At 45.8% G+C, this 25,350-nt stretch overlaps 1 protein-coding gene across 2 annotated transcripts; it reads right to left on the minus strand.

The window, feature by feature from the left end:
• Positions 1-13,058: 13,058 nt before the first annotated feature.
• Positions 13,059-25,030, minus strand: GRP (gastrin releasing peptide). 2 transcript variants are annotated; one of them, XM_036101764.2, is made up of 3 exons: positions 24,892-25,030; positions 19,589-19,810; positions 13,059-13,412 (listed from the first exon to the last, which is right to left on the minus strand). In XM_036101764.2, exons 1-3 carry the CDS (start codon positions 25,028-25,030, stop codon positions 13,354-13,356), a joined length of 420 nt encoding a protein of 139 aa, XP_035957657.1. In that variant the 3' UTR covers positions 13,059-13,353. The 2 variants fall into 2 exon arrangements, with proteins under 2 accessions (XP_035957657.1, XP_035957656.1); XM_036101763.2 differs by having other exon boundaries at positions 19,575-19,810.
• Positions 25,031-25,350: the final 320 nt, after the last annotated feature.

Raw genomic sequence — 25,350 nt, forward strand, 5'->3', positions numbered from 1 at the left:
TGACTTATCAGATAAAGGGCTAGTATCCTCCCCCACCTTTTTTAAAGCAAATAAGCCCATTTGACAAAAATCTGCTTGAGGCTCAAGGTTTAGCCTTCGAGGCTTTGTACTCAAACTCACAGGACTGTGTGAATATTCAAACAGCCCTCCTCTGTCTTTTCTATATTTTGTTTTGAGGTGAGGAGCACTCCTTTCAGATTACCATTATAGAGAGATTTCTTGTCAGGAGGTCACAGGAACCCCAGTTCTGCCACGGATTTGATGCGTGGCTTCCCGCAGAGTAGTCTCAGTCTGGCTGGAGTTCCTGGGCTGTGAAACCAAAGGGCTAGACCTCAGGGCCTCTACTAGTCTCCCAGCAGCAAAATTCTGTCCATCGAAAACACGCACTTCAGTAATTTGGCTGAGGCTGCCATCTGATGGCCCCTTTGAGAACTTCACCCGCTGATTGCGCGCTAGAAGCTTTCCTACTGGAATGCTGACTTCCCAGCATGGCCTGCAATGAGAAGGGCCTTCCCTCAGCCAGGTAATGGCTTTACGGTCTGACTCCTCCCATGTCCATGGGCTTCATGCTTCCCCTTGGGCGGAAAGACCCTCCTTCTCCACTCAGATTCCCACCCAGGCTAGGTCAACCCAGCCACGGGGATTCTTACATCATTAAAGCCACCCTAAGAGAAACCAGGATGCCAAGAAAGCTATGATTTCACGTTCTCATGCCCCCCCACCCAACACACTTCACATTAGGAACGAATTGGTTCTAAGGGAATTCGTTCAAAGCGGGAGTGACTTCTTAAAACTTTCATGAGGAAATATGTGCATTTTTAATACAATGAGCCCTGAAGTAGGGCAATTCTTTTTTTTTTTTTTTTAAGATTTTGTTTATTTATTTGAGACAGAGAGAGCACGAGCAGGGGGAGCGGCAGGCAGAGGGAGAGGGAGAAGCAGGCTCCCCGCCGAGAAGGGAGCCCGATGCAGGACTTGATCCCAGGGCCCTGGGATCATGACCTGGGCCCAAGGCAGATGCTTAGCTGACTGAGCCACCCAGGTACCCAATTCAGTACCTTTTAGATATTCAAGAAAGGGTTTTGTGTCCAGATGGAATTTCCTTCAAGAATAGAGGCTATAGTGGGGCGCCTGGGTGGCTCAGGTGTTGAGCATCCGACTCGATTTCAGCTCAGGCCATGATCTCAGGGTTGTCAGATGGAGCCCCTTGTCTGGCTCCCCGCTCAGCAGGGAGTCCGCTTCTCCCTCTGTCCCTCCCCCTGCTCGTGGCCTCTCCCTCTTTCAAATAAATAAATAAATCTTTAAAAAACAATAAAGGCTATAGACAAATAATTGTGAATAAGCAAGAATCCAAGGAATATCATTCCTTCTTAAGAGCCCGTTTTAAAATAACTATTAGAGGGGCACCTGGCTGGCTCGGTGGAGTTTGCAACTCTTGATCTCAGATTTGTAAGTTCGAGCCCCACACTGGGTGTAGAGATTACTTAAAAATAAAATCTTTAAAAACATAACTATTAGAGGATGGATTTCAGGTAATCAAGAGATAACTAAGGAACCCACAGCCAAAAAATCGTGGATGATCACTGAATATATGCAGTCTACGGAACTACAACGAAACAAATGGGGGGATGTGGTGTGGTTATCTGCACTCACATTATAGAACTGAGGCAACTGAGAAAAAAAAAGAAAAAGGAAAGAGATCAGAACTAGAGCAAATTTGCTAGTGCTGGAACGCAAATAATATCACTTAAAACTAATAAATAAAAGAAGTATATGTATATTTAATACAAAGCTAAATACAAAAAAGATAACTTTATTGACTAACATTGGGTGATAGGGCAAAAGGAAGGAGGGAGAAGAAACAGTAGGATCATCATTTGGAGTAGGGAATGAATAGATACTGCCTATAAAAACAGATATCTGAAGATATGATATAGAAGAATAATTTTTTTTAAAGATTTTATTTATTTATTGGAGAGAGAGAATGAGAGAGAGAGCACACGAGAGGGGGGAGGGTCAGAGGGAGAAGCAGACTCCCTGCCGAGCAGGGAGCCGGATGCGGGACTCGATCCCGGGACTCCAGGATCATGACGTGAGTCAAAGGCAGTCGCTTAACCAACTGAGCCACCCAGGCCCTAGAAGAATAATTTTTAAAGGTAGCCCCCCCCAAACAAAGGTACAAACCTTCCTCAGTATCTGAAAATTATATACACACGCAAGGAAGCAACGAAGAAAAGAGATCAGGCAGTGAGAGGCTTTCAGAAGCAAAACTATAAAAACAAAAAGGGGATTTATACTGCTAAAGAGACAAATTCACCCCAAAGAGATAAAAGCTATGAATAGCAACGGACTATGTAACCTAGCAGTAACAGTCATACAGCAGGGATTACAGGAGGTTGAGGAGAAAGAGGAACAGTAGGAAGAACATTACAATAAACTCCCGGGCAGTCAGCACGACCCGCGGCGATCTCCATCCCAGTGCTGGTTACACAGGCATGTGTAGCAGTGAGCATTCACTATGCCTGAGATTCGGGCACTTTATTGTGTGTATATTATCACTCAATCAATCACATTTTTTTAAATAAAAAAAAGAGTTTGCCTCGTTCAAAACTCAAAAGAACACCACTTTGGAAGTCATTCAATCTTGATTCCCCGACACCATTACCCATAACGGAAGTGCTTTCAGATGGTATTGAATTATTTGTTATCTGCATAGGAGGGTCAAAGTTACAAATTTTAAGGGCCCCTGGGTAGTTCAGTCTGTTAAGCGACAGACTCTTGATTTGGGCTCAGGTCATGATCTCAAGCGTCGTGAGATCAATTCCCGGTGTCCGGCTCCCCACGCAGGGCAGTCCGCTTGAGATTCTCTCTCTCCCTCTCCCTCTGCCCCTCTCCCTGATCTTGCTCTCTCTCTCTCTTCCTCAAATAAATAAATAAATAAAATCTTTTTTAAAAATTACAGATTTTAAATACTGATGTGCAAAAAGATTTTTTAAAGCACAATTCTTGATTTTATGAAATGAAACTAGCTATCTTCATGAGCAAAAGGCAGATTTGCCAGGGACTTTTCACTTGTACAACCCTCCCCTGGGCCCCGAGAGAGGACCCAATTATTTTGCTAGGGCTGCTAGCACCACAAACCGGGTGGCTTAAACAACAGAAATTTATTCTCTCACATTTCTGGAGGCTGGAAGTCTGAAATAAGATGCTCTCTGAAGGCTCTAGGGAAGGGTCCCTGCCAGGCCTCTTTTCTAGCTGCTGGTAAACTCCTTGGCTTGTGAGAACGTAACCCCAATCTTCAGATGGCATTCTCCGTGTGTGTGTGTGTGTGTGTGTGTGTGTCTTTGTGTGCCTGTAACCACATTTCCCCTTTTTATAAGGACATAGTCATATTGGATTAGTGACCAACCCTACTCTGGTAAGATTTCATCTTGAGTTTACTCATTAATAATTAACATTATTTCCAAACAAGGTCATATTCTGAGGCACTGGGCAGGGTGGGGGGGCGGTCAAGACTTCAATATATGAAAGGTATAGAGATAATAGCATTGGGGACTTGCTATAGTTTTCTCTATTTATACATCTGTGAGTATGGAGCAGTATGGAGACACAAGGCTGGGTAGTATCTAATAACCACCCCAAGATGATTTGGCCCTGAATGGGATCCAATGGCACAAAAATCTGGGTTGTACTTGAGGAATGGGATATGGTACTGAGGGCTGCCATGTGAGTTGAGAGGCTCTAATTTGAAACTTAACGTTCACACAAAAACCTGCACAAGAATGTACGTAGCAGCTCAAACCTGGAGTCTGCCCAGATATCCTCCCACAGGTGAGAGGCTAAACAGGACTGTGGCCCACAAGCCACAGAATACTATTTAGCAATAGGAAGAGTGGACTCTTGAGAGATGCAGCATGAATGCATTTCCAGGGAATCATGCTGCAGAAGGAAGCTAATTCCAAAAGAGGTGTGTTCTCTATGGTTCCATTTATTTACTTTTGAAATGACAAATTTGAGACATAGAGGACAGATTAGTGCTTGCCAGGCGGAGGGGTGATGGCAGGGCAGAGAGTGAGTTATAGAAAGGTAACAAGAGGGACCATGCAGGGGAGCCTGGGTGGTTCAGTTGGTTAAGCGACTGCCTTTGGCTCAGGTCATGATCCTGGAGTCCCGGGTTCGAGTCCCTCATCGGGCTCCCTGCTCAGCGGGGAGTCTGCTTCTCCCTCTGACCCTCACCCTCTCATCTCTCTCTCTCTCATTCTCTCTCTCTCTCTCAAATAAATGAATAAATAATCTTAAAAAAACAAAAAGAGGGACCATGCAATGTTGAAACTGCTCGGTATCTCCACTGTGGTGGTGGATATGCAAACCTACACGGGTGATAAAAGTGTATAGAATCCAAAATACACACGCACAAATGGGTACAAGTGTAACTGGGAAATCTGAATAAAATCAGAGAATTATTTCAATGCCAACATCCTGGTTGTAACATTACACTACAGTTTTGCAATATATTACCATTAAGAGAAACTGGGCAAAGTGTACAAAGTATCTCTCTGTATTATTTCTTTTTTTTTTAAGATTGTATTTATTTTTTTAAAGATATGTATTATTTGAGAGAGAGAAAGAGAAGGAGTGGTGGGGAGGCGCAGAGAGGGAGAGAGAGAGAGAGAGAGAAGCAGACTCCCTACTGAGCAGGAAGCCCAACATGGGGCTCGATCCCAGGACCCAGAGATCATGACCTGAGCTGAAGGCAGACGCCCACCTGACTGAGCCACCCAGGGCGCCCCTCTCTGTATTATTTCTTACAACTACAATGTGAATCTCTAATTATCTCAAGTTTTTCAGTTAAAAAAGGAGGAGTTTAACCTATTTGGGAGGGGTGGTGATGAAAGGGATGAGTTCTCTGAGGAAATGACATTTAAGCCAAGACATGAAGGTACAAAGGGGGCAGCAGAATGTGCAAAGGCCCTGAAGCAGCAAAGAGCTTGGTGAGTCCATGGAACTAAAAGAAGTCCAGTGAGACCCAAGTGGGGAGAGGTGAGGTCGGAGGCAGTAGCCAGACCAGGCAGGGCAACAGACTATTCTAGAGATTTGACCTTCTGCCTGAGGATAGAGACCATGTTTTAGGAAGCAGAGTTCCATGATTTCTTATGAACTTGGAAAAGCCCACTCAGGGTATTGGAAGACCGCAAGGATACACGCAGAGAGACCATTCAGGTCATGTGACAATAGGAAAACTATTTCAACATCCATCGAGAAGGAGATTCAGGATGATGAGGTTCATTTTAGACCCACTGAGAGGGCACGACCAGAGGAATACTACGCATCACACTTGGACTTCTTAATAAACAAAGGGTTTGTTTTGAGTGTCAACCTTCTGGGTTCAGCAGGAAATATAAAACCAACTGAGGGATCCCAGTTGAGGTCTACTAGAAACTAAATCCATCAGTCACCTCAGCAACCACGTAATGCCATAGATTTCCTTCCCTTGATTACTCTCTGGAAACCACATGCTTACCCAGCAGTGCCAGACCCCAGGCAGGCTCAGGGTCACGCCAGTGATACCCCAGGGCCACCACTGGCATCTTACTGTCCCCTGAACAGGCTTGCATGCCTATAACACATGTCCTTTAACTTTAAACTAATAAATGGCTTCTTCTTTTTTTTTTTAAGATTTTATTTATCTATTTATTTGAGAGAGAGAGAGAAAGCAAGAGACAGAGCACAAGCAGAGGGCGAGGGGCAGAGGGAGAAGCAGACTCCCCGTGGAGCAGGGAGCCCCGATGCAGGACTCGATCCCAGGACCGGAGACCCTGCTGCCCCACCAGGGTCGAGATTGGACATAGACATTCACTGACATCTTCAAAATAAGACAGAGAGTTTCTTGCTTCACACGCCTCTCTCCCTCTTTTAACATTTCACCTGTCGCAGTCATCGGGAATCTCTGGAAGTCTTGGTGTGAGTTCAATCTCTCTCTCAATCTCATCATCCAGAGAACAGTAGAATGTTCTATGGGTGGCATCAAAATCTCTGCATAATGATTGGTTGGTTCTAGGAGAGCCGTGTCCTCGCTCTCACAAATGCACGCAGGGCCACAAGATTTGGTGGAGCGGGGAGAGGTCAGGAGGGGTGTGTGCCGCACAGCCCACAGTTATTCCTCAAGATTCCATGGAGGGCCTGCTCTTTGGTTTGTTTCCGGACACAGCGAGGGCCTCAGCAAAAGAATCTCTGGAAAGAAATGGTCTGGTGCTGGGTTCTCACGAGATTCGATTCCAGCTCCATTTCTTTATCAAGGATGTCTGAGCAGTAGCCTTTCAGAGTGCACGGCCTTGCCTCGCGATCAGGCGTCCTAACTTGTTCCCGCCACCAGCTGGGAAGGGAGTGAATCTTCAGAATCAGTCGGGAGAGCAAATATTATTCGGTAAACACCCTTCCAAAACGTTGCCCGCTCAACTAGGAAATCAGAAGCACGGGCAGGAATTTAAACAATATTGTTGAACAAGCACGGAGTAGTCCCCTTACCCCCGACATACCTAACAGTTAAACCAGGAGCATAAACTTCATGCCTCGAGTGTGCAGGCAGGTAATGTAAACAAAGAAGCAGGAATGGGCGGGCACCAGGGTGTGATGGGGACTGTGGCAAAGTGGACAAGGTGAGCCCCATCTACGGGCACTGACTGTCTTCAGAGAGAGCAGCATTTTGCAAGAGCTCATAACCTGGATTGATATGTGAAATCCCTTGATTTTTTTTTTTTTAATTTATTTGACAGAGAGAGAGACAGCGAGAGAGGGAACACAAGCAGGGGTAGTGGGAGAGGGAGAAGCAGGCCTCCCACCGAGCAGGGAGCCCGATGCAGGGCTCGATCCCAGGACCCTGGGATCATGACCTGAGCCAAAGGCAGACGCTTAAAGACTGAGCCACCCAGGCGCCCCAAAATCCCTTGATTTTTAAGCATGTGTGACACATTCTAATTTTTAAGACACTGTCCAGGCAAACAGCATGTCTATTGTAGCCTCTGACCAGCAGGCTGCCTGTTCCTGACTACTACTGAGATAAATTGTTTTTTACATCATTCATTTTCCTTTTCTCCATCCAACCCCAGGAGTTAAGTGGGAAGAAAGGGGCCCTCTCTACAATCTGGTCTGGGTATTTTTTTTTTTTTTTTAATTCAAGATCAACCCCCAGCCTGCGCATTCAGTCTGCTGCTAGCTGAGGCATCACGGGAAATTGCCCAGCGGAGGGACCACAATTTGAAGCTCCCGATTTCCTTTTTCATTTCTGTTTATTTCAGTGGTGGAGTCAAAGGAGCAATTATGTTGTTACAGTGATGGCCATTTGTCCTGCCAGGCAAAGTAAGCAGTTAAGGCGGAGGGAGGCCCAGACAAAAGCCAGGAGCAGCCTGTCAACTACGATCACAACATCCGAGCTCTGAGCAAGAGAGACGGACTATTGCTAGCTCTTCAGGACTCATGGTCTTAAAACTACTGGAAGGACTTTACATGAGTATCTGAGAAAGGACTAAAACCCAGCAAGTTTGTACTTACTGGCTGTGGCTAAGTTTTGAAATTGGTATACTGATCAAACCAGGGTTGGGTGAGGTCACGAGAAATGAAGCTCATGCTTGTTGCAGACGCTGTTGGAAGTCCATCCCAAATCACTTCCATCCTCCTTCCTCACTGAGAGAGTCTTGATTTTGTTTAGGTTCCTGCCACTCCCACCACATGACTCATGGGTAATTCCTACTCAGTGGTCAGATTCCCTTCACTAGCGGCAGAGTTAGGGCAAGCATGTGACCCAGCTGGTCACTGAGGTGAGGGATTAGAGACCTCTGGGGAAGGATTTATCTCTATTCATAAGGTGAAGCCTAAAAAGAGATGGCCTCGCTTCTTCCCTTGAATGTCATCATGTCTGGATATGACACCCGGAACACCAGCAACCATCCTGTGACCATGAGGGAAGGCATCTGAAGGACAAAACTGAACTGCTAGTGGCAGAAAGGCAAGATGGAAAAACCCACGTTCTTGGAATATATTTGAGTCACTAGATTAAACTGTACTAAACAACCTTGAATCCCACTTTCCTATGAGAAAATAAATTTTTTTATCTTTTATGCAAATTTGAATTAAGGGTTTTCTGTTACTAACAGCCAAGATATCGTAACCGGTACAATGTTCATTCCTGAAGATCTACAGTAAATTTCTTTTCCATCTAGAGTCAGATGGAATCATTCACTCATCATCCATTAATGAGCTTAATGAGTCGGCTCACAGGGCAAAGGAAAGCAGGTCCACAGGTAGAACTCCTGAGTGTCCCAGCAATCCCACTTCTGGCTACCCAAACAAAACGGAATCTGTACCTTGACGAGATTATCTGCATTTCCATGTTGGTAGCGGCATTACTCACGATAGCCAAGTTATGCAAACAACTTAAATGTCCGTCAGTGGATGAATGGAGAAAGAAAATGCAGTGGGCAGAGGAAATGGAATATTACTCAGCCTTTTTTTTTAAGATTTTATTTATTTATTTGAGAGGGTGAGAGAGAGATCGCTCATGAGAGGGAGAAGCAGAATCCCCACTGAGCAGGGAGCCTGTCAAGGGGCTCAATCCCAGGACCCGGGGATCATGACCTGAGCCGAAGGCAGACGCTTAACTGACTGAGCCACCCAGGTGCCCCAATATGACTCAGACTTAGAAAGAAGGAAACCCTGTCCTTGGTGATGACATGGATGAAACTGGAGGTCTGTGTGCTAAGTGAAATAAGCCAGACACAGAAAGACAAAAACTGCATGGTGTCACTTATGAGTAGAATCTAAAAAAGTTGAACTCTAGGGGCGCCTGGGAGGCTCAGTCAGTTAAGCATCTGCCTTCTGCTCAGGTCATGATCCCAGGGCCCTGGGATCAAGCCCCACATCAGGCTCCCTGCTCAGCGGGGAGCCTGCTTCTCCCTCTCTCTCTGCTGCTCACCCTGCTTGTGTTCTCTCTCTCTCTCTATCAAATAAATAAAGTCTTTAAGAAAAAAGAAGAAGAAAAAGTTGAACTCTAAAGAAGCAGAGTAGAATGGTGGTTGTCGGTGTGGGGGAGGGACGGGGAAATATTGGTCCAAGTTTCAGTTATGCAGGATGAACAAATTCTGGGGATCTAAGCATGGTGACTATAGTTAACAATACTGGATTGTATACTTGAAATTTGCTAAGAGGAGATCTTAACTCTTTGCATGAAAAAAAGAAAAGAAAAAAAGAAAAGGTAACATGCAAAGTGATGGATTTATTAACTAGCTTGATTGTGGTAAGCATTTCACAAGGCATGTGTATATCAAAACATCATGGTGTACACCTTAAATATACACAATTTTTATTTGTCAATTATACCTTTGTAAAGCTGAAAAAAAACCAAAAAACAAAAAACCGAACAGACAAAAGCAAGGCTGTAGGTTCCTTTCTTCCAGTTGGTTTACCAAGTCCCTCTGTTCCTGAAGGAATGTGGGCGGAAGAGAGCAAATATACCTCCCACACGTCCACATAAACACACGCATCCATACATAAAGACAGGTGTGACAACGGCACAAGGGGGCCCTCCTATGCCAATGGGTATTTGGAAAGTATCACGTCTTGTGTTTACTTTTAGCAATAAAGATGACATCCAATCAACAAAACATGGTGTTTATTGCAGTCCCTTGTTTTCAGAGATGAAGGATGGGTGGGGCCACAGAGAAAGCATACGTACGGTCTGGAAACAATGGTTTTCTGGCACTTAACGTTCAGGAGAGTCACAGGGCAGGGCACCTTCATATTAAACCTGGTGACCTGCTGTCTAGGAGTCTTCCAGTCGTGTCAGGGTCAAGACCCACTATTTCCAGTGTGGTCCCTTCCCGGGATTCAATCTTGTAATAGCCGACATGGCTACCCAACATCCATCCTCTTCTTTTCCTTATTAATAGTAAAAGAAATGTGGCTATTAGGGGGTGGGGGAAGGGCAGGTGGCAGCCCGGTCCGACCAAAAGACAAAGGCGGAAGATTTCAAAGAGCAGGGAGTCTGTGTTTTGTGCGCTCACATCACGGCCTCGACAAAAGTGTGGAAGAGTGGCATCTGTTCCTCCAAGGAAGGAGAGCCCAGCCTTCTCCAGAGAGGAGAGGCCACCCCCAGGGGGGCTCTCTGGAGACAGAGCTGGGGGAGAGCCACCAGAATCTTCTCTGGTGAAGAAGTGGGGCACGAGCAGGGCATGATTACAGCAGCCAAGTGGAAGGACCAAGAACATTCTCATTCTCTCCTTGGAGACTCAATCCCGCCGTGGTTAAAGCCACCTCTGTGGTCAGTCAGGTGATATGTTCTATAACTTCTGTGGGCCGGGGAGAATGGAAGGAAAACCGGAGGGGAAACAGAGAGATGTTTCTGTGTTTTATCTGGGTCTAATTAAGGAAGTGATTAATCGGAAAACACAGAGCCCCAAGAGGTGAAGCAAGGAGGCCTTTCAGTGCACGTGATGACTACGGTCTTGCTGCTTTGGAAATGGTAATAGTTCATCATTGAGGGTTTCCCTGGAAGAGCTATTTCACAGCGTCTGATTGAAGCAGCCTGTGGCTGAGGAAATGAATAATGTAAATCCCACAATTTACTTGGATTACTCCCTTCGCATCTGAGCTGGGTTAAAGTGCTTTGTGATGATCAAATGTTCCCAGTAGGAACCGAAAGGTGGGCATTGTGGGGCTAGAGAAATTGTACTGCTCTGCTTGAAATGCCTGCTTCGTGTGTTACTGAACCTCTGATCATAAGCACAGATTGCCAAATTACCCTGAGCAATTCACCCTGTAGCACTTAAAAAAAAAAAAGACTTTTTAAAAGAACAAATTTGAAGATTATTGCTTTCTTCCCTTCTGGATTCTTCCTACTGGTTATCCTGCTTTGCTGCAAGGACTTCTGAATACTGTCACCTCTTAAAAGCGATCTCTCTTCTTGCTCTTTGCACACATGTCTGGCCTGCGTGCTGTGGAAAACAGCCACCAGGCTCCTGCTTTCCCAGAATCCCAGACTGGATGTTAAGTATCCTCTAGAAGAGGAATGGGTAGAGATCAAAGAGGAAATTCTTTTTTTTTTTTTTTTTTTGAAAAAAAGAGAAGGGGACATGTTATCTGTCTCTGACCATATTATTTGAACACCAGCTCCTTTTTTTTTTTTTTTTAATAAGGTCCCACAGTTTAAGTCCCATAGGCCCAAAAATAGAATCCTTAAAACTACGTTTCCCAGTTTTCCTTGAGGCTAGATCCAGACATGTGATCTAGGTTCCACCAATCAGACACAGACGTTCAAAACTCTGATTTGGAAGTAAGCCAAGGCTGAAGAAGTTTGGGGGAGGAGGGACATACCACTTCAAGCACACGTGTTGGCAGAGGCAGGAGAAGAGAGTGCCAAGTTCCTTCTGGCAGTTCTTCGGAATGCTTTAGGGCTAGCAGGGCGGGCGCTAACCACCTCATCACCCCGATCAGGGGCGTGGCTTTGATCACTGAACTTGCTAGTGTGTCTTGAGCCCATTTCTCTGGTCTTCCCTGCCTACCATCTCCTCATAAAATTTCCTTTCCTACTAAAACCAGCCAAGGAGGATGCTGTTCTTTGCAGCTAAAAATTGCCCTATCCAAGCGGCACACACTTTGATAATGCGATAAGCCTGCACTTGCAAAGGAGGGTTCGAGAAAGCTCTTCTAGTAGGGAACAGTGTATCTCTTCAATAAATGGATTCTAATGCTGACTTGTCCTTGGTACAGAGGAGCCCTGCCAAGGTCAGGAGATTTGAGGGAGCTGTTCTTGTCTCTCAGAACACACAGAGGAAAAATAATTGCAGCGAAAACACAGGATCACATCTACTCTTAGGACATAAGCAATAAGCAAAGAAGTGACAGTCTAAGCGGGGTGGTTCTGAGAGTATCGCCTTTCCCTCCCTGCCTGAAGTGACACCATTCGAGAAAGTTTCCCCTGGGTCGGGAAGACTGTTCTCATCTTCACGAGTGTCCCTTCCGAGGGTGAATCCTGGTGATAGGGCTTACCCCTTGATCCTTAGCTGCCGGGCTGACTTCAGCTGACACAGCTCAGGATCCAGTTCTTTGGACAGATACCAGGAGGGCCCCGGGAAGAGGACGGTGGTAGGATACTGATGACACATTTCGTGTCTCTCCCCAGGGCTGGCTCTGTGTACGTTGTGAGTCAACACGGTTTTTAAAAGAAATTAGAAAGAAAACATCACATCTTTGTGGTTCTTTGACAATCAAAACAAGAGCAAGATAATCTCTTTACTGTTTCAAATGTGATTTCCCCAAATGAAGGAAATCTAAACATATGGCAAGAAGCTTTAAAATCTGTTCATGTGTGAATGTCATGATAAATTTGGAACCGGTGAGTGATACCAACCACCAGGCCACGTTCTCTGGAAATGGAAGGGAATCTCTCAAATTCAGTTTCTCCTTTTGTTGTGGAGCTGACTAAATCTGCCTGTGGGGGCCACTTTCCTCCCAGATTGGCAATGAGATTTTGAAGAAAGAGCGCTACTTGCTAGGCTTAAATATACTGAAAGGGAGGTTAAAAACGAGGTAATGTGGACAACGTTAAATGCTACAGAACATCTCGTGACATGGGATGTCTGAATTCCAGTTCCATCTACTATTGACCTTGGCCAAGTCACTTGACCTCTCTAATGCTGTTTCCTCATCTATTAAGTGAGAAGGCTCATTCTCAGCTTATAAAACTGTTATTGATAACATTAGCAAAATATCTATGGTAAGGGCTAAAGAAATGGGAATTATTAAGTGAAGAGTAAGCCTCTACCTTCAGCCTGGCCCATGCAATGGTAAGGATAAGGGAATATGAGCTTCTAGTTGAAGCCTCTAGAAAGGCTGTAAGTCACTACAAGGATTCAGTAAGTGGCCTTCGGGAGGGAGAGTTAAAATTCCAGTCTGCCTTCACCAGTGAGCACACAAGCTCATTATCAAGCTGTTTGTTAATCTCTGCCACATCCTTTCACTTGGAATTGAAATAAGAGAACTACCTGCCCTTTGGACAATGTGCTTAAGTTTTTTATTGTGAATGGTAACAGGGTGGGGACTAGAATGTAATTGACAAATAGCTTATAGATGTAAAGAGCATTAATTGGAAGACTCGTTATGGACAGTTATTCACAGCAAACAAATTCAAAACAGAAGATGCTGCTTGAAAATCGTGAATTTAGTTAAGGTTGAAAGATACAAGAATAGTTAAGTGTTTTGCACAAAGGAAATCTTGTTGATGATCCAGTAGAATTGATGCCGGTAGAACAGAGTCTCTTAAGGGTTTTGCTTTGCTTCGTTGAGAGAGGCCTATTGTCCTGGTTAGTTCAGCTGGGGGTTCCTTCCCTCTCGTTGAGAACCTGGAGCAGAGAGTCCACCAACTTAAAAAATATTAAAAAGACGGAAGCAAACATAGTTAGCGATCCTGAGGTCTACTGCTAGAGGCAAATACATTCCCCACAAACCATCAGCATCACTTGGGAGCTTGTTAGAAAAGCAAATTCCTAGATCTACCCCAGACCTAGCGAATTGGAAACTCTGGGGGGTGGAGCCCAGCGATCTGGGCTTTCAAAAATCCTCCAGGAGATTCTGAGCATGTCCATGCCGGAGAACCACAGCTGTCCCCCCAGGAGAGAGAGAGAAACTGACTTCCTCTTTCCGGAGCCAGTATATGTTTGGCTCTTTCTGTTCTATTAGCCTACCTTGTATCCAGAGATGACTATTCAGGTCTATTTTGACCAAAGTTGGAAATTAAATGTATGATCGCCAGGAATTTGTTACTAAATAGGTGTCAGCGGGGTAGGAGGACTATTAGCGAATATGGAATCTTAGTTCTTACTTTGCTTACTTTGGCTCATTGCACAAATCAAAGCCAGTTTATGAATCACATGATTGCACATTACGAAGCCACGACTGCAAGGGGTGGAACTGTGCAACTTGGGAACAGGAGCTAATTTGGATTTCTGCCAATTCTAAATTTATTGTGGTTTGCTCGTTGTGGCTTCTGTTCAAATTCAGACTGAAGAAAGAATGAGTAGTTGTAATGTTAAAATATGTCTTTGTTCCCGTACAGCACCCTTTATATGCTGAGATGAGAAAATGCCCTTCAACCAGACTGAGCTTATTATGCCTTCCAGGGTTCTCTGGCCGTTCAGGTTCCCCATCGGCCAGACCCGCCATTTGTTTCTAATAAAGGAATTACTGATAGTCTCAGGCCAGTTATTACCTGCTCTGTGTGGCTCAACTATTTTGACCAGGTGCTAATGAGGCGAGGGCCTGGGGTTCAATTCCCACACAGACCAATTAGTTTTGCTTTTCTCCATGTGCCCAGGGCTGCACTATTAAGGGTCACCAGCCTGCCTGAAGATGCCTCTATCCATCTTGCAATATGAGCCACTGGTTATAAAAGGGGCCGGCAGAGGAGGTGGGTGAGGATCCATGAAGCCCCCACATTGGCTCAAAATATTGAATCTGAGCTGTTTGGTTCAAGGAAATGGAGGTAAAGCTACAAGGACAAGAGGAGTTGGTAATCTAGGAAGATCAAGGACCTAGAGGCAGGAGGGAGGGGTCCATTATTAGGGCGGGGCTATATTTGAGGTGGGGGTGACTTCACTCTGCTCCTTCATAGCAACTGTCAAGGTAATCGGGGAATTTTTAGTTATTCTCGAGTACATGTTGCTGCTTTTCCTATACTTGGAACTTCCTTTGGAGCGTTTCACATATTAAGAAAGAAAACCTTTCTATTCTCTGTGCTGATTTGATGGGACAATGGGAGCCATCCCTTAAAAGTGAGGGCAAACTCGTACATTTACTTCCTTTCCATAACATCCTCTCCAGTGCACTCCCTGGGCCCCTTTCTTCCTATCCACCAAATAAGAAAAAAACAAAGGCTGTAAAGAACCATGGTCTAGGTCCAAATTACAAAAGGAACCCGAAGGCCAACTTCAACCTTCATTGAAACTCAAGACAATCCACAGCCACATCTAGAATTACAGATTAGGCCATGGGGCTGACTTGAACACTGTTTCATGTGATAGAAACCATTGGGTAAAAGTTCCATTAATTTTTTGTGATAAAGGTACAGTTAAAAGATGAAGGTTAACCTTGAAAATGATTGGCCATAATTGCTAATAATGTTCCAGAGCTCGTTTGCTACAATATAGTAGTCTAGATTCAGTGCACATTTACACAAATCTTTTCTGAATTAAATAAATATCTTTGCCACCAAAACATAGGAAGATGCTCAGAGTTTCTGACTACAGCTCTGGAAGATTTGGCAACAGGGCTTCATGTTTTATTACTAAAATGGGAGAGGAGAGCATATGTGGATAGTTTTTAATTTTAAGAAATCCTTCAGCCTTTGAAAATTACTGGTACTTCTGGCAATGCTCGGCTAAGTTATTAAACTTCTTTCTAATGCTGAGCAATATATGGATTTCTAATAGAACCATTCTCTTGGTACTCCCTCTTTGTGAATAAGAGAACTGTAAGATGTTTTCAATTTGCATATCAACATTCTTTCACTAAGACGGAATTTCCAAAGCAAGAAGAGTGATAAACTCTTTTGGTCTATGCAACAACTACACTAACTGCTGAATTTTTTCATATCGCTGAGAAATATATCCAAAAGAACAGTACCAATGTGTGCAATAGTTCATTATTCAACTTAAGGTGGAATGAAATGCAGGGTGCCTGGGTGACTCAGTCAGCTGGGCGTCCAACTGTCTTGGTTTTGGCTCCAGTCGTGATCTTAGGGTCGTGGGATTGAGCCCCACAACAGGCTCTGTGCTCAGCGGGGAGGCTCCTTCCCAGTCTTGCTCCTCGCCTTATGCAAACTCTCTCAAATAAATAAAATCTAAAAAAAAAAAGGTGGAATGAAATGGGATGGGCCTCCTAAACTTATAAAAAGAAGAAAAACAAAACATAAAAAAAATAGTAGAAAATCGAGGCCTGATTATAAAAAGATGACTTGGTTTCTCCTGCGTCACATGAATACTGATAAATATTGTCCCCTTGAAACACTCTCTGTGACTGCCCACTCAGTCCACCCCACACTACGACCACTCAGAGGTCTTCTTGGAGCTATTTCATAATTGGCTTCGCAGCTTACAGAATATTCTCCTAAATATGACAGGAAAACTTTGATTTTTAAGGAAAGAGCTGAATTTTTATTTTTAAAAAAAGATTTAGGGGCACCTGGGTGGCTCAGTCGGTTAAGCATCTGCCTTCAGCTCGGGTCGTGATCCCAGAATCCTGCTCTCTCGCTCATTCTCTCTCAAATAAATAAATAAAAACTAAAAAAAAAAAAAAAAAATTATTTATTTATTTGAGAGAGAGAGAGACAGAGGGAGAGGGAATCTCAAGCATAATCCCCACTGAGCCCAGAGCCCGATGGGGAGCTCGATGGGGAGCTCGATCCCAGGACCCTGAGATCATGACCTGAGCCAAAATCAAGAGTCAGCCGCTTAACCAACTGAGCCACCCAGGCGCCGCAGGAGCTGAATTTAAAAAAACAAAAAACAAAAACATTCCGAAGTTATACAGAGCAAGGGTTGAGAGAATAAAGCAACTCAAAGTGGATATTGGGGTTTCACTCAAAAAGGAAATGAGCTGGGAGTGTAAGTCCATTTCAGTGTTTGTAAAATTGCTTTTGGGGGTTTTGTGCTGGTGATCATCGTTACTCCTCAGACAAAGGAGAAGGCGCTGCTCTTGGATATCTACCCCCAGGAAGTCCATCAAGTCACCTGACAAAGAAAAGACCTCAGCCAGGGGCTGAGAAGTCCATCCCAAATTCCCGGAGCCCTCAGAGCCCTGTAATCCACCCACAAAGAAGGGAGCTGACCCCAATAATACAGGTGTGGGCAAGAGAATCACTCGGGGCTTTGTATGAAGTTGCTACTTATTTCTGTATTGGTGGGTTTAATCCAGATTTTCTTTCTGAATAATGGCTACTAGAGATTTTCTCCCTAGGTGCTTAATGCAACAAATGAACGTTCCATTTGTGTTTAGCATCGAGAATCCACAGTAGACCAAAGCGCAGTGAAACATAGAGCCTCCCTCCAGAGAAGCCGGCTGAGGCTTGGGAAAGCCAGCCCTGAACCTCTGCAAAGGGGCCATCAATCAAAGAGTTAATCACCATGAAGGAGTGAAGGCGGCAGTTCCCCAAGCTCTGCGAGTGAAACACAATATTATTGTCAGAAACAGTGAGAAGTAAGGCCACTACTGGATCCTGCATCCTTCATATTTAAGATCCATGAGGACCCACCATTGCCCAGCAGACACTTCACATGTCCACGGAGCCCGCGTGGGCTCCTGCCCTTGCTCTCACCAGTGAAAAGCTATGTGAGAGAGAGGAATAAATGTTCTTGAATCTTCCTCCTAAGACTGCTGTGAGCATGAACAGAGTGGAGGCAAACTGCTTTGCCCAGGACTTGGATTATGGTAATCACTCAATAGAAGTAGCTATCCTTAGTATTACTAGAGTTGTGATTATTATTTTTGCTTTTTATACAAATTTCATCGAAACTTCTTAAAGGTTAATGAGAATCACTTCATTTTCAGTTGCCTTGCTTTCCTCCTACAAATTTTATTCTCTCTTTCATCCCATTTACTGTCTTTGTATCTAAGCAGTGCCAGTTTGGAATAATTCTTTCTCCCTCTCTTCTACAAGACCATAGACAGGGCAGATCAGTTGATTAGATATGTTCACCAAATTTCAAAATACTAGTGTGAGACCCAAACTAGGTAATCTCAGAACAAATATAAAGAAGTGCTCTTTTGCATAAAAAGTAGCAAACCAGAGTGTTATCTCTCTCTCTCTCTTTTTTTTAAGATTTTATTTATTTATTTGACAGAGAGAGAGAGCACAAGCAGGGGGAGCAGCAGAGGGAGAGGGAGAAGCGGGCTCCCGGCTGAGCAGGGAGCCTGATCCCAGGACGCTGGGATCATGACCCGAGCCGAAGGCAGACACTTAACCAACTGAGCCATCCAGGTGTCCCCACAGTGCTCTCTTCTAAAAGCATATGTGAATAATCCCTTCCACTAGTACTCATCAAAAACAAATGGAGAGTATGTTGCCAGAGGCAAGGGAAACAAAAGCATAAATGAACTATTGGGACTTCATCCACATAAAAAGCTTCTGCACAGTGAAGGAAACAATCAAGACAACTAAAAGGCAGGCTACAAATGGGAGACGATATTTGCAAATGGCATATCTGATAAAGGGCTAGTATCCAAAATCTATAAAGAATTTATCAAATTCAACACCCAAAAACAAATAATCCAGTTAAGAAATGGCAGAAGGCATGAATAGATACTTTTCCAAAGAAGACATCCAGATGGCTGACAGACACATGAAAAGATGTTCAACATCACTCATCATCAGGGAAACACAAATCAAAACCATGATGAGATATCACTTCACACCTGTCAGAATGGCTAAAATTAACAACACAAGAAACAACAGGTATTGGTAAGGATATGGAGAAAGGGGAACCCTCTTGTATTGTTGGTGGGAATGCAAACTGGTGTAACCACTCCAGAAAACTATATGGAGATTCCTCAAAAAGTTAAAAATAGAGATACCCTGCAATCCAGCAATTGCAGTACTAGGTATTTACTCAAAGGATACAAAAATATAGATTTGAAGGGACACATGCACCACGATGTTTATAGCAACATTATCAACAATGGCCAACTATGGAAAGAGCCCAAATGTCCATCAACAGATGAATGGCTGAAGAAGATGTGGTGTATATAGATATATACACACAATGGAATATTACTCAGCCATCAAAAAGAATGAAATCTTGCCATTTGCAACAACGTGGATGGAGCTAGAGTGTATGATGCTAAGTGAAATAAATTAGTCAGAGAAAGACAAATACCATATGATTTCACTCATATGTGGAATTTAAGAAACAAAACAGATGAACACATGGGAAGGGAGGAAAAAGGAGAGAAACAAACCATAAGAGACTCTTAATGATAGAGAACAAACTGAGGGTTGCTGGAGGGAGGTGGGTGGGGGAGGGGCTAAATGGGGGATGGGGATTAAGGAGGGCATTTGTGAGCGCTGGTGTTGTATGTAAGTGATGAATTACTGAGTTCAACTCCTGAAAGCAATATGGCACTGTATGTTAACTAACTAAAATTTAAATAAAAATTAAAACAAATAAACATAGGGATTGACTCAAATAATCTCTGGCCTCCCTTTCAAAATATTCTGGGAGGGCCTGTTGGATTAAAAAAAATCCCATCAATGCACAATCGCTAATCAGCATGACCACTGATTATACTCCTAAACTGGAGTTTGGAACCAATACCCCTTCAATTTGTTAAGAGGAAAAATCATCTATTATGTTGAAAGGAAATTACACAGGAAGTGTCTACTCATTTCTCAGCATGTATTGGTGTCAGCTTAATTAAGTGGTTCTGAAGGCTTGCACCGTAAACAAGTTTATTCTTCTCTGCTCAAACCTAACCTCCTTCCAACTCTCCCCAAACACCCCACCCCCCACCCCACCCCACTCGCCCTCTCCCACCTGGTACGTTATACCTTTAGGTTTTGAACCTAGGATTTTAAAGTTGCTGTCATCCTGGTAATCCCAAGCAGATGGGGGAGATGACTGATGGCTTCTGGTCCCCTTTGCTTCTAGGAGGCTTAGCAAATTCCTTGCAGCTTCTTCCCACCGCACGTAGTCTTGCAGCTGCTGCAGCAGGCTCCTTCCCTCATAAACATATGGGGACTCTCCTGTGCTCTTTTTCCCCATTAAGTGCCCTGTGAAAACAAAACCAAAAACAGACTACCACCAACTGAACCCAGGGGAAGGAAAAAACAAGAAATTTCAAAGGACACCAATTAGGTTTGCCCTGCTTCCTCCGAAGTGCAGAATAAACAGCATTTTAGTATCAGACGTTAGTTCATAAATGACTCCCTGTTCAGAATGTGCAACCAGCTGGACACGACCTACAACCACAGCTCAGGAGGCCTAGGTTGGGTCCCTGCACCTCCGCTAACCAGCTAGGTGCCCTCTGCCAAGTGTTGAGCATCCCCAGTCCTCAATTTTCTCAACTCTACATTGAACCGGTTGGACTAGATGAAACCTAAGGAACCTTCCATATCTACAATGCTGCCACCAATTCTACTCCCAGCTGAATGATGGAGGTTAAACATCTAGGAGGTTGCTTCTAAATTGCTGCCGAAAAGAAGAGTCTTGATGCTTTTCTTCGTGTGATTAAAAAAGACGTTGGTTTCCTCTGGGCTCTAATACAAATGTACCAATGGAATTTTTCATTTAAACTTTCTTAGAATTTTAGCTGAGACTGAATCTAGGAACTGTCACCTAGAAATTCATTTGTTGAGTATGTAATGAAAAACAAGGTGAAAACAAGTTCTGAGCAATGCTTCTCAGCCACAGAAACGCAGAATTTTCTCCTAGATGTCTGAGAGGGTCAGTGAAAGACTACCCGTGGCTCCGGGGATGTGCACTTGCCATATAAATGAAGAAAAGTTGCCGTGTGGGAGGCCAGGCCACTAAAAATGCAGAAATTCATGTATGCAAGTGGGGATAGCCACGGTGTCAGAGTGGGTAGGGAGTCCAAGGTCTGCATTCTTAACACCTTAGCCCCTTGCTAAGAATACCCACAGTATCTTACTTACTTTCTTCAGTGCTTTTTTCCCATCTCTCTGCAATTGGATTTTATAGTTCTTTTAAAATCCTAATACTAATAAAACTATGGTTTTTTTTTTTTTAATTAATTAATTTATTTGACACAGAGAGAGAAAGCGTGCATAAGCAAGGGGAGCGGCGGGCAGGAGAAGCAGGCTCCCCGCGGAGCAAGGAGCCTGATGCGGGGATCGAACCCAGGACCCTGGGACCATGACCTGAGCGGAAGGCAGACGCTTAACCGACTGAGCCACCCAGGCGCCTCAAAGCTATGATGCTTTTGATTTAAAGCTCACAAGGAAAACTCTCTGAGGCTCCAATGTTGTCTGGCATTAGATGTATTTAAGGCAAACTTCGTGGGAATAAGTTTCAACAGACCTCAGCCACTTAAAATGGCAAGAGCTCTATCCACCAACAGAGAAACCCTCCCCCTGACTTTATTGTTGGCGTGTCTTTACTGGACATTTCATTTGATCTATTCCACAATAAGTTCAATGCAAGTGCGACTTGCCAAAGGTAACCCACGTATAAGCAAAGATTCTAGGATTAAAATCAGCTCACAGACCAGACTCTACTATATTATACTGCTTGGAAGTGTCTTTGAACGTCCTAAAAATATAAGGCAGGTAGAAATCACTCTGGGGTCTGGAAATAAGGGTAAGGTCTACAAACGGCTTCCTAATGTTATCAAAAGGAATAGGGATCATGTATCAGTGTATCATGACTCATTATGTGACTCAGAAAAGTTAATTCTGTGAGTATCGGGGTGCCTTAAAATGAGGTCTTACTGCACTGCAGTGTGAGCACCTGTCATTTATGACATGACACCTCACACAATTTCAAGACCTGACTGAGGACACGGTCCCACCTGAAGGATTGGAATCTTGAAGGATTGGCTCCTCCATTATCTGCTTGGTCAGGTTGGTACCCAGATATCCATGAAATCACCTGGCTTTTAGTCATAACAGTGATTATGGGGCGCAACTTCCCAGGAAGCAATGAAGCATTTGGCTTTATTTGTGTGGAGGAAATTGAATCATGATAATGGGAAAGCAGGATTAGAACCTGATGCTCCAGGAATGACCTTGGTCACTCTTATCCCCCCCACTGCTCTCGTCTAGTTAGGATGCTAGAAATGAGGAAGGTGCTATGGCCAACGAAGCAGAGGGACAATGGAGATGTTTTTACAAATAAGAACTCCATTTTTGTCATGCCTGAATAATTTGGTGTACTTTTGTAAAACGGGGAGATAAAGTAATCCACCATTCTGTGATTGATTTAATATAGTTCCTCGTGACAGCGTACAGATCTGCATATTTGGTGGGTGGGTGGTGTTCAGACTCCCACCCCCAGATCCAGAGACTGGTCATTAAGGGAAGGAAGTGCACCATCTCTAACATCCCAGAGAACCCACTGCCTGGGTCCTATTTCACTTTGGAGCTGGTACTACCAACCAAATAATCGTCTCCATGGCAACACGGATGCTCTGCCCACTTCCACTTCTCCCATCATTTGTTATGTGTCCGTATCATAGCAATAGAGATCTCAGCCTAGACAAAAGACAGGCCCTTGAAAAAAATAAAACCTTGCCCCGAAGTAAAATAAATAAATAAATAAAAGCTTTTGTCCCTTTTAATCATGTAAAAATACCACTACCACAGCAGGCTTGAAACATAAATGAATTTTCTTAACTCAAAATTTGAAGATCACTCCAACTTAGGAAAATCTCCATTAAGACACAGAGTGTTGAGCACTTCTGAGAGCTAGTTTTTCTGGAGTGATCCTTAAAACTACATTTCACAGTCTCTGGGGCAATACTCCCACAGAGAGCCATTCTGCCGCTGAACAGTGGTGTTTCAGAATTCAACCTTCCAGGACATTCGTGACCTCAGTGTGAGAGCCACGACTGAGAGCATTTCATGGGAACAGAGGGGACAGTTAGCACTAGTAGTGCTGACCTGTATTCTCATACTTATATTTTGCACAAACAAAACATTTCCAGAAACATCAAGCCAGATAAGAATTTAAGTTTTCCATCTGTTAACTTGCTTTCCATTGCCACACCATGCTTCTCTCAGCTGCAAGAAGCAATTCCCTTAACAAACCTGCAAATTTGTGCTGACAGCTTCCTCATGGACAGCAATATGTAGCTTTAGTTTGATATAATTAAAACTAAACTGCACGTCTTCAGTGATTGAGGAGGACAGGCATTTCCTTAGGAGAGTGGAAAGCTAAATTTAAAATCTAACAACATCGTTCCTGCTTATGAGCGCTCAGATTCCCAGAGAGCACATCTCTCCAAAGCAAACTTTGTCTAGATCACATGTTATTTTAGACCCAACTGTGATTTTCTACTTCACCTCCCTCTGTCTCTTGTTCTCCATCAACTCTGCAAAGCTGGCCAAGAGAGGAAAAGGGAAAAGAGCGCTTCCAAGAACACATAGGAAAATAAGAAAATTGGGGGGTGCCACCGGTTAGTGTGCTCTTGGATTAGGAATGCCCGAGTGTCACCATGCAGGGTGTTTCGAGGCCAGACCCCCTAAGCACCCGGGGGACAGGTGCACTGGGGAACTATAGCAACCAGCGTGGGCTTGCATCAGAACAACGTGATTCTAGGGGCCCAGATGACTCTCTCGTCCTGCTTTTGGCCTCTAAGGGTTGCCTCATAATAAGCCTTTTAGTCCAAAAATATGAATGAGCGAAAGGAAGTTGGAAATCTGGGACTTTCATTCTACTTTTCCAGCCCCCTGGCTGGTGGCCGGACTGGACAATGGCCACTAGGTCTAAATTCCCAGAAATCCTTTTAAAGCATGAATTCTAGGTTCGGCTTTGGAATACCTTCTAAATACCCTTCTCTCTTTGAGGGTGGGGTTTTTCATCTTCACCCATCCCAACCTCTCCTCTATGTGTTCCCGGTGTCCCCTCAGAAATCACAAATACCTTCATCCCTGGGACCTCAGGGACTCGGCAAAGGGTTCTTTTAGCCACAATGAAGACTACCCTGGTGGCAGCCCCGAGTTCTGGATTTCTCTGACAGAGGATATGCAACACAGAGGAGCTGAGGACGTGACCGGTCAGCCTCACCTCTTCCCATAAATGCGTCCCTATCCTCACACCATCTGTGACTCGGCTGGTGTTTGGGTTAGCATCTTTTTCCAACACACCCTCCCCGACTATGAGTAGATGGCTAAGGAAATAGTGGAACGCACACCACCCGCACCACCACCCCTTAAATCTCTCTGGGATCGACCAGCTTCTGGGGAAGAGTTGGGGCCGTGGTAGCAGCTACCTGGGGAAGCTTCGGAGGAAGCTGGAAGCTTTGCGTTGGCCAGACAGAGGCTATGCTGGGCGCTGGGGAGAGCCCCGGAGTGACGCTGGGTGGGCGCGAGGTGGCGGGGCCGCTACCCTCCCGCCAGTTGCGGGAAAGCTGTGGGGTCTCGCCCGGCTGCCCGCCCCCCGGAGGGCGCCCTCCGCACCGCCGCTGGGGTTCCGGGGCCCGGCCGGCGCGCCTCCCAGCCCGGGCATGGAGGCCAGGACGTGTGGACAGAGGGAAGGGGGAAGGAGCTAGGGGAGGCCGCAGATCCAGAGAGCCGGAGGACGGCGGGGGCTCGGGGACGGAGAGGCCGGGATCTGCGTGGGGAGCGGGCGCCCGGAGCCTGCGAGAGGGAAGGAGGGCGGGCAGGGGAGAGGGAAGGCGGGGGAGAGGAAATCGCCGCAGTGGCGGAAGGACCGAGGGAGCTCAGGGGAGCCCCAGACAAGGGGCGGCATTCCGGGCGCGCTCGCTGAGCAGCCGGGACCCCAGGACGGGCTCCCACACCTGTGGCTTTGCGCGGCGCTCGGGGCGCAGCCCGCGTGCGGCTCCCGGCGGTCGGAATCCCGGGGCTCCGGGACGCGCTCGGGGACCCGGCTCCGCACGTCGTTCAAGGACAGAACCGTGCGAGACAAGGCTACCATCAGGCAGATAAAGGAGTGTGGGGTAGGTGAGAGGGCAGGTTGGCTTGTCGGGAGAGCCGCCTGGGGGGCCGGGGGAAGAGGGAGGGGAGCGGGAAAGGGCCACCGGCGCAGCCTGAGGCTGCTCGGGGACCGACGGCTTCCCAGGACCGGCAAGGGGGTGGGGAGGGCTGCGGCGTGGAGCCGGGGCGAGCGGAGCGGAAAGGGTCCCGCCGAGGACTGGAGCGCGCGGGACACTCACCCACCGCCCAGTGGTTGCCGCGCGGGTACATCTTGTCCAGCACGGTCCCTGCGCCCGCGGACACCGGGGCGGCCGGCCTCCGGGGCGCCTGGCAGAGGACCAGCGCCAGCAGGACGAGAGGGAGCTCGCGGCCGCGCATGGTCCCGGCGGGAAGCCCCTGGAGCGCGCGGCGAGGCGGGCGGGGTGCGCTCTCCCCACGGAGCGGTGGCGCGAGGACCCGGACTCGGAGAGCGCCGCCGCCGCCGCCGCCTCCACGGGGCCCCGACTTTATACGGCAGCCCGGGCGGGGGGGGGGGGAGGGCGGGGGGCTCTTCTCCCGCGGCCCCGAGCGCTCTGACGTCTCCCTGCAGCGAGCCGGGGCGTTGGGACAGCAGTCCCCGAAAATCATCCATCTTCCGGCCGAGGGAGGGACAGGCTGCGCACACTGCCCCTCTCGACCTGCCCGCGTAATCCTGTCCG

Source organism: Halichoerus grypus, chromosome 13 (assembly GCF_964656455.1).
Source record: "Halichoerus grypus chromosome 13, mHalGry1.hap1.1, whole genome shotgun sequence".
Taxonomy (NCBI): domain Eukaryota; kingdom Metazoa; phylum Chordata; class Mammalia; order Carnivora; family Phocidae; genus Halichoerus; species Halichoerus grypus.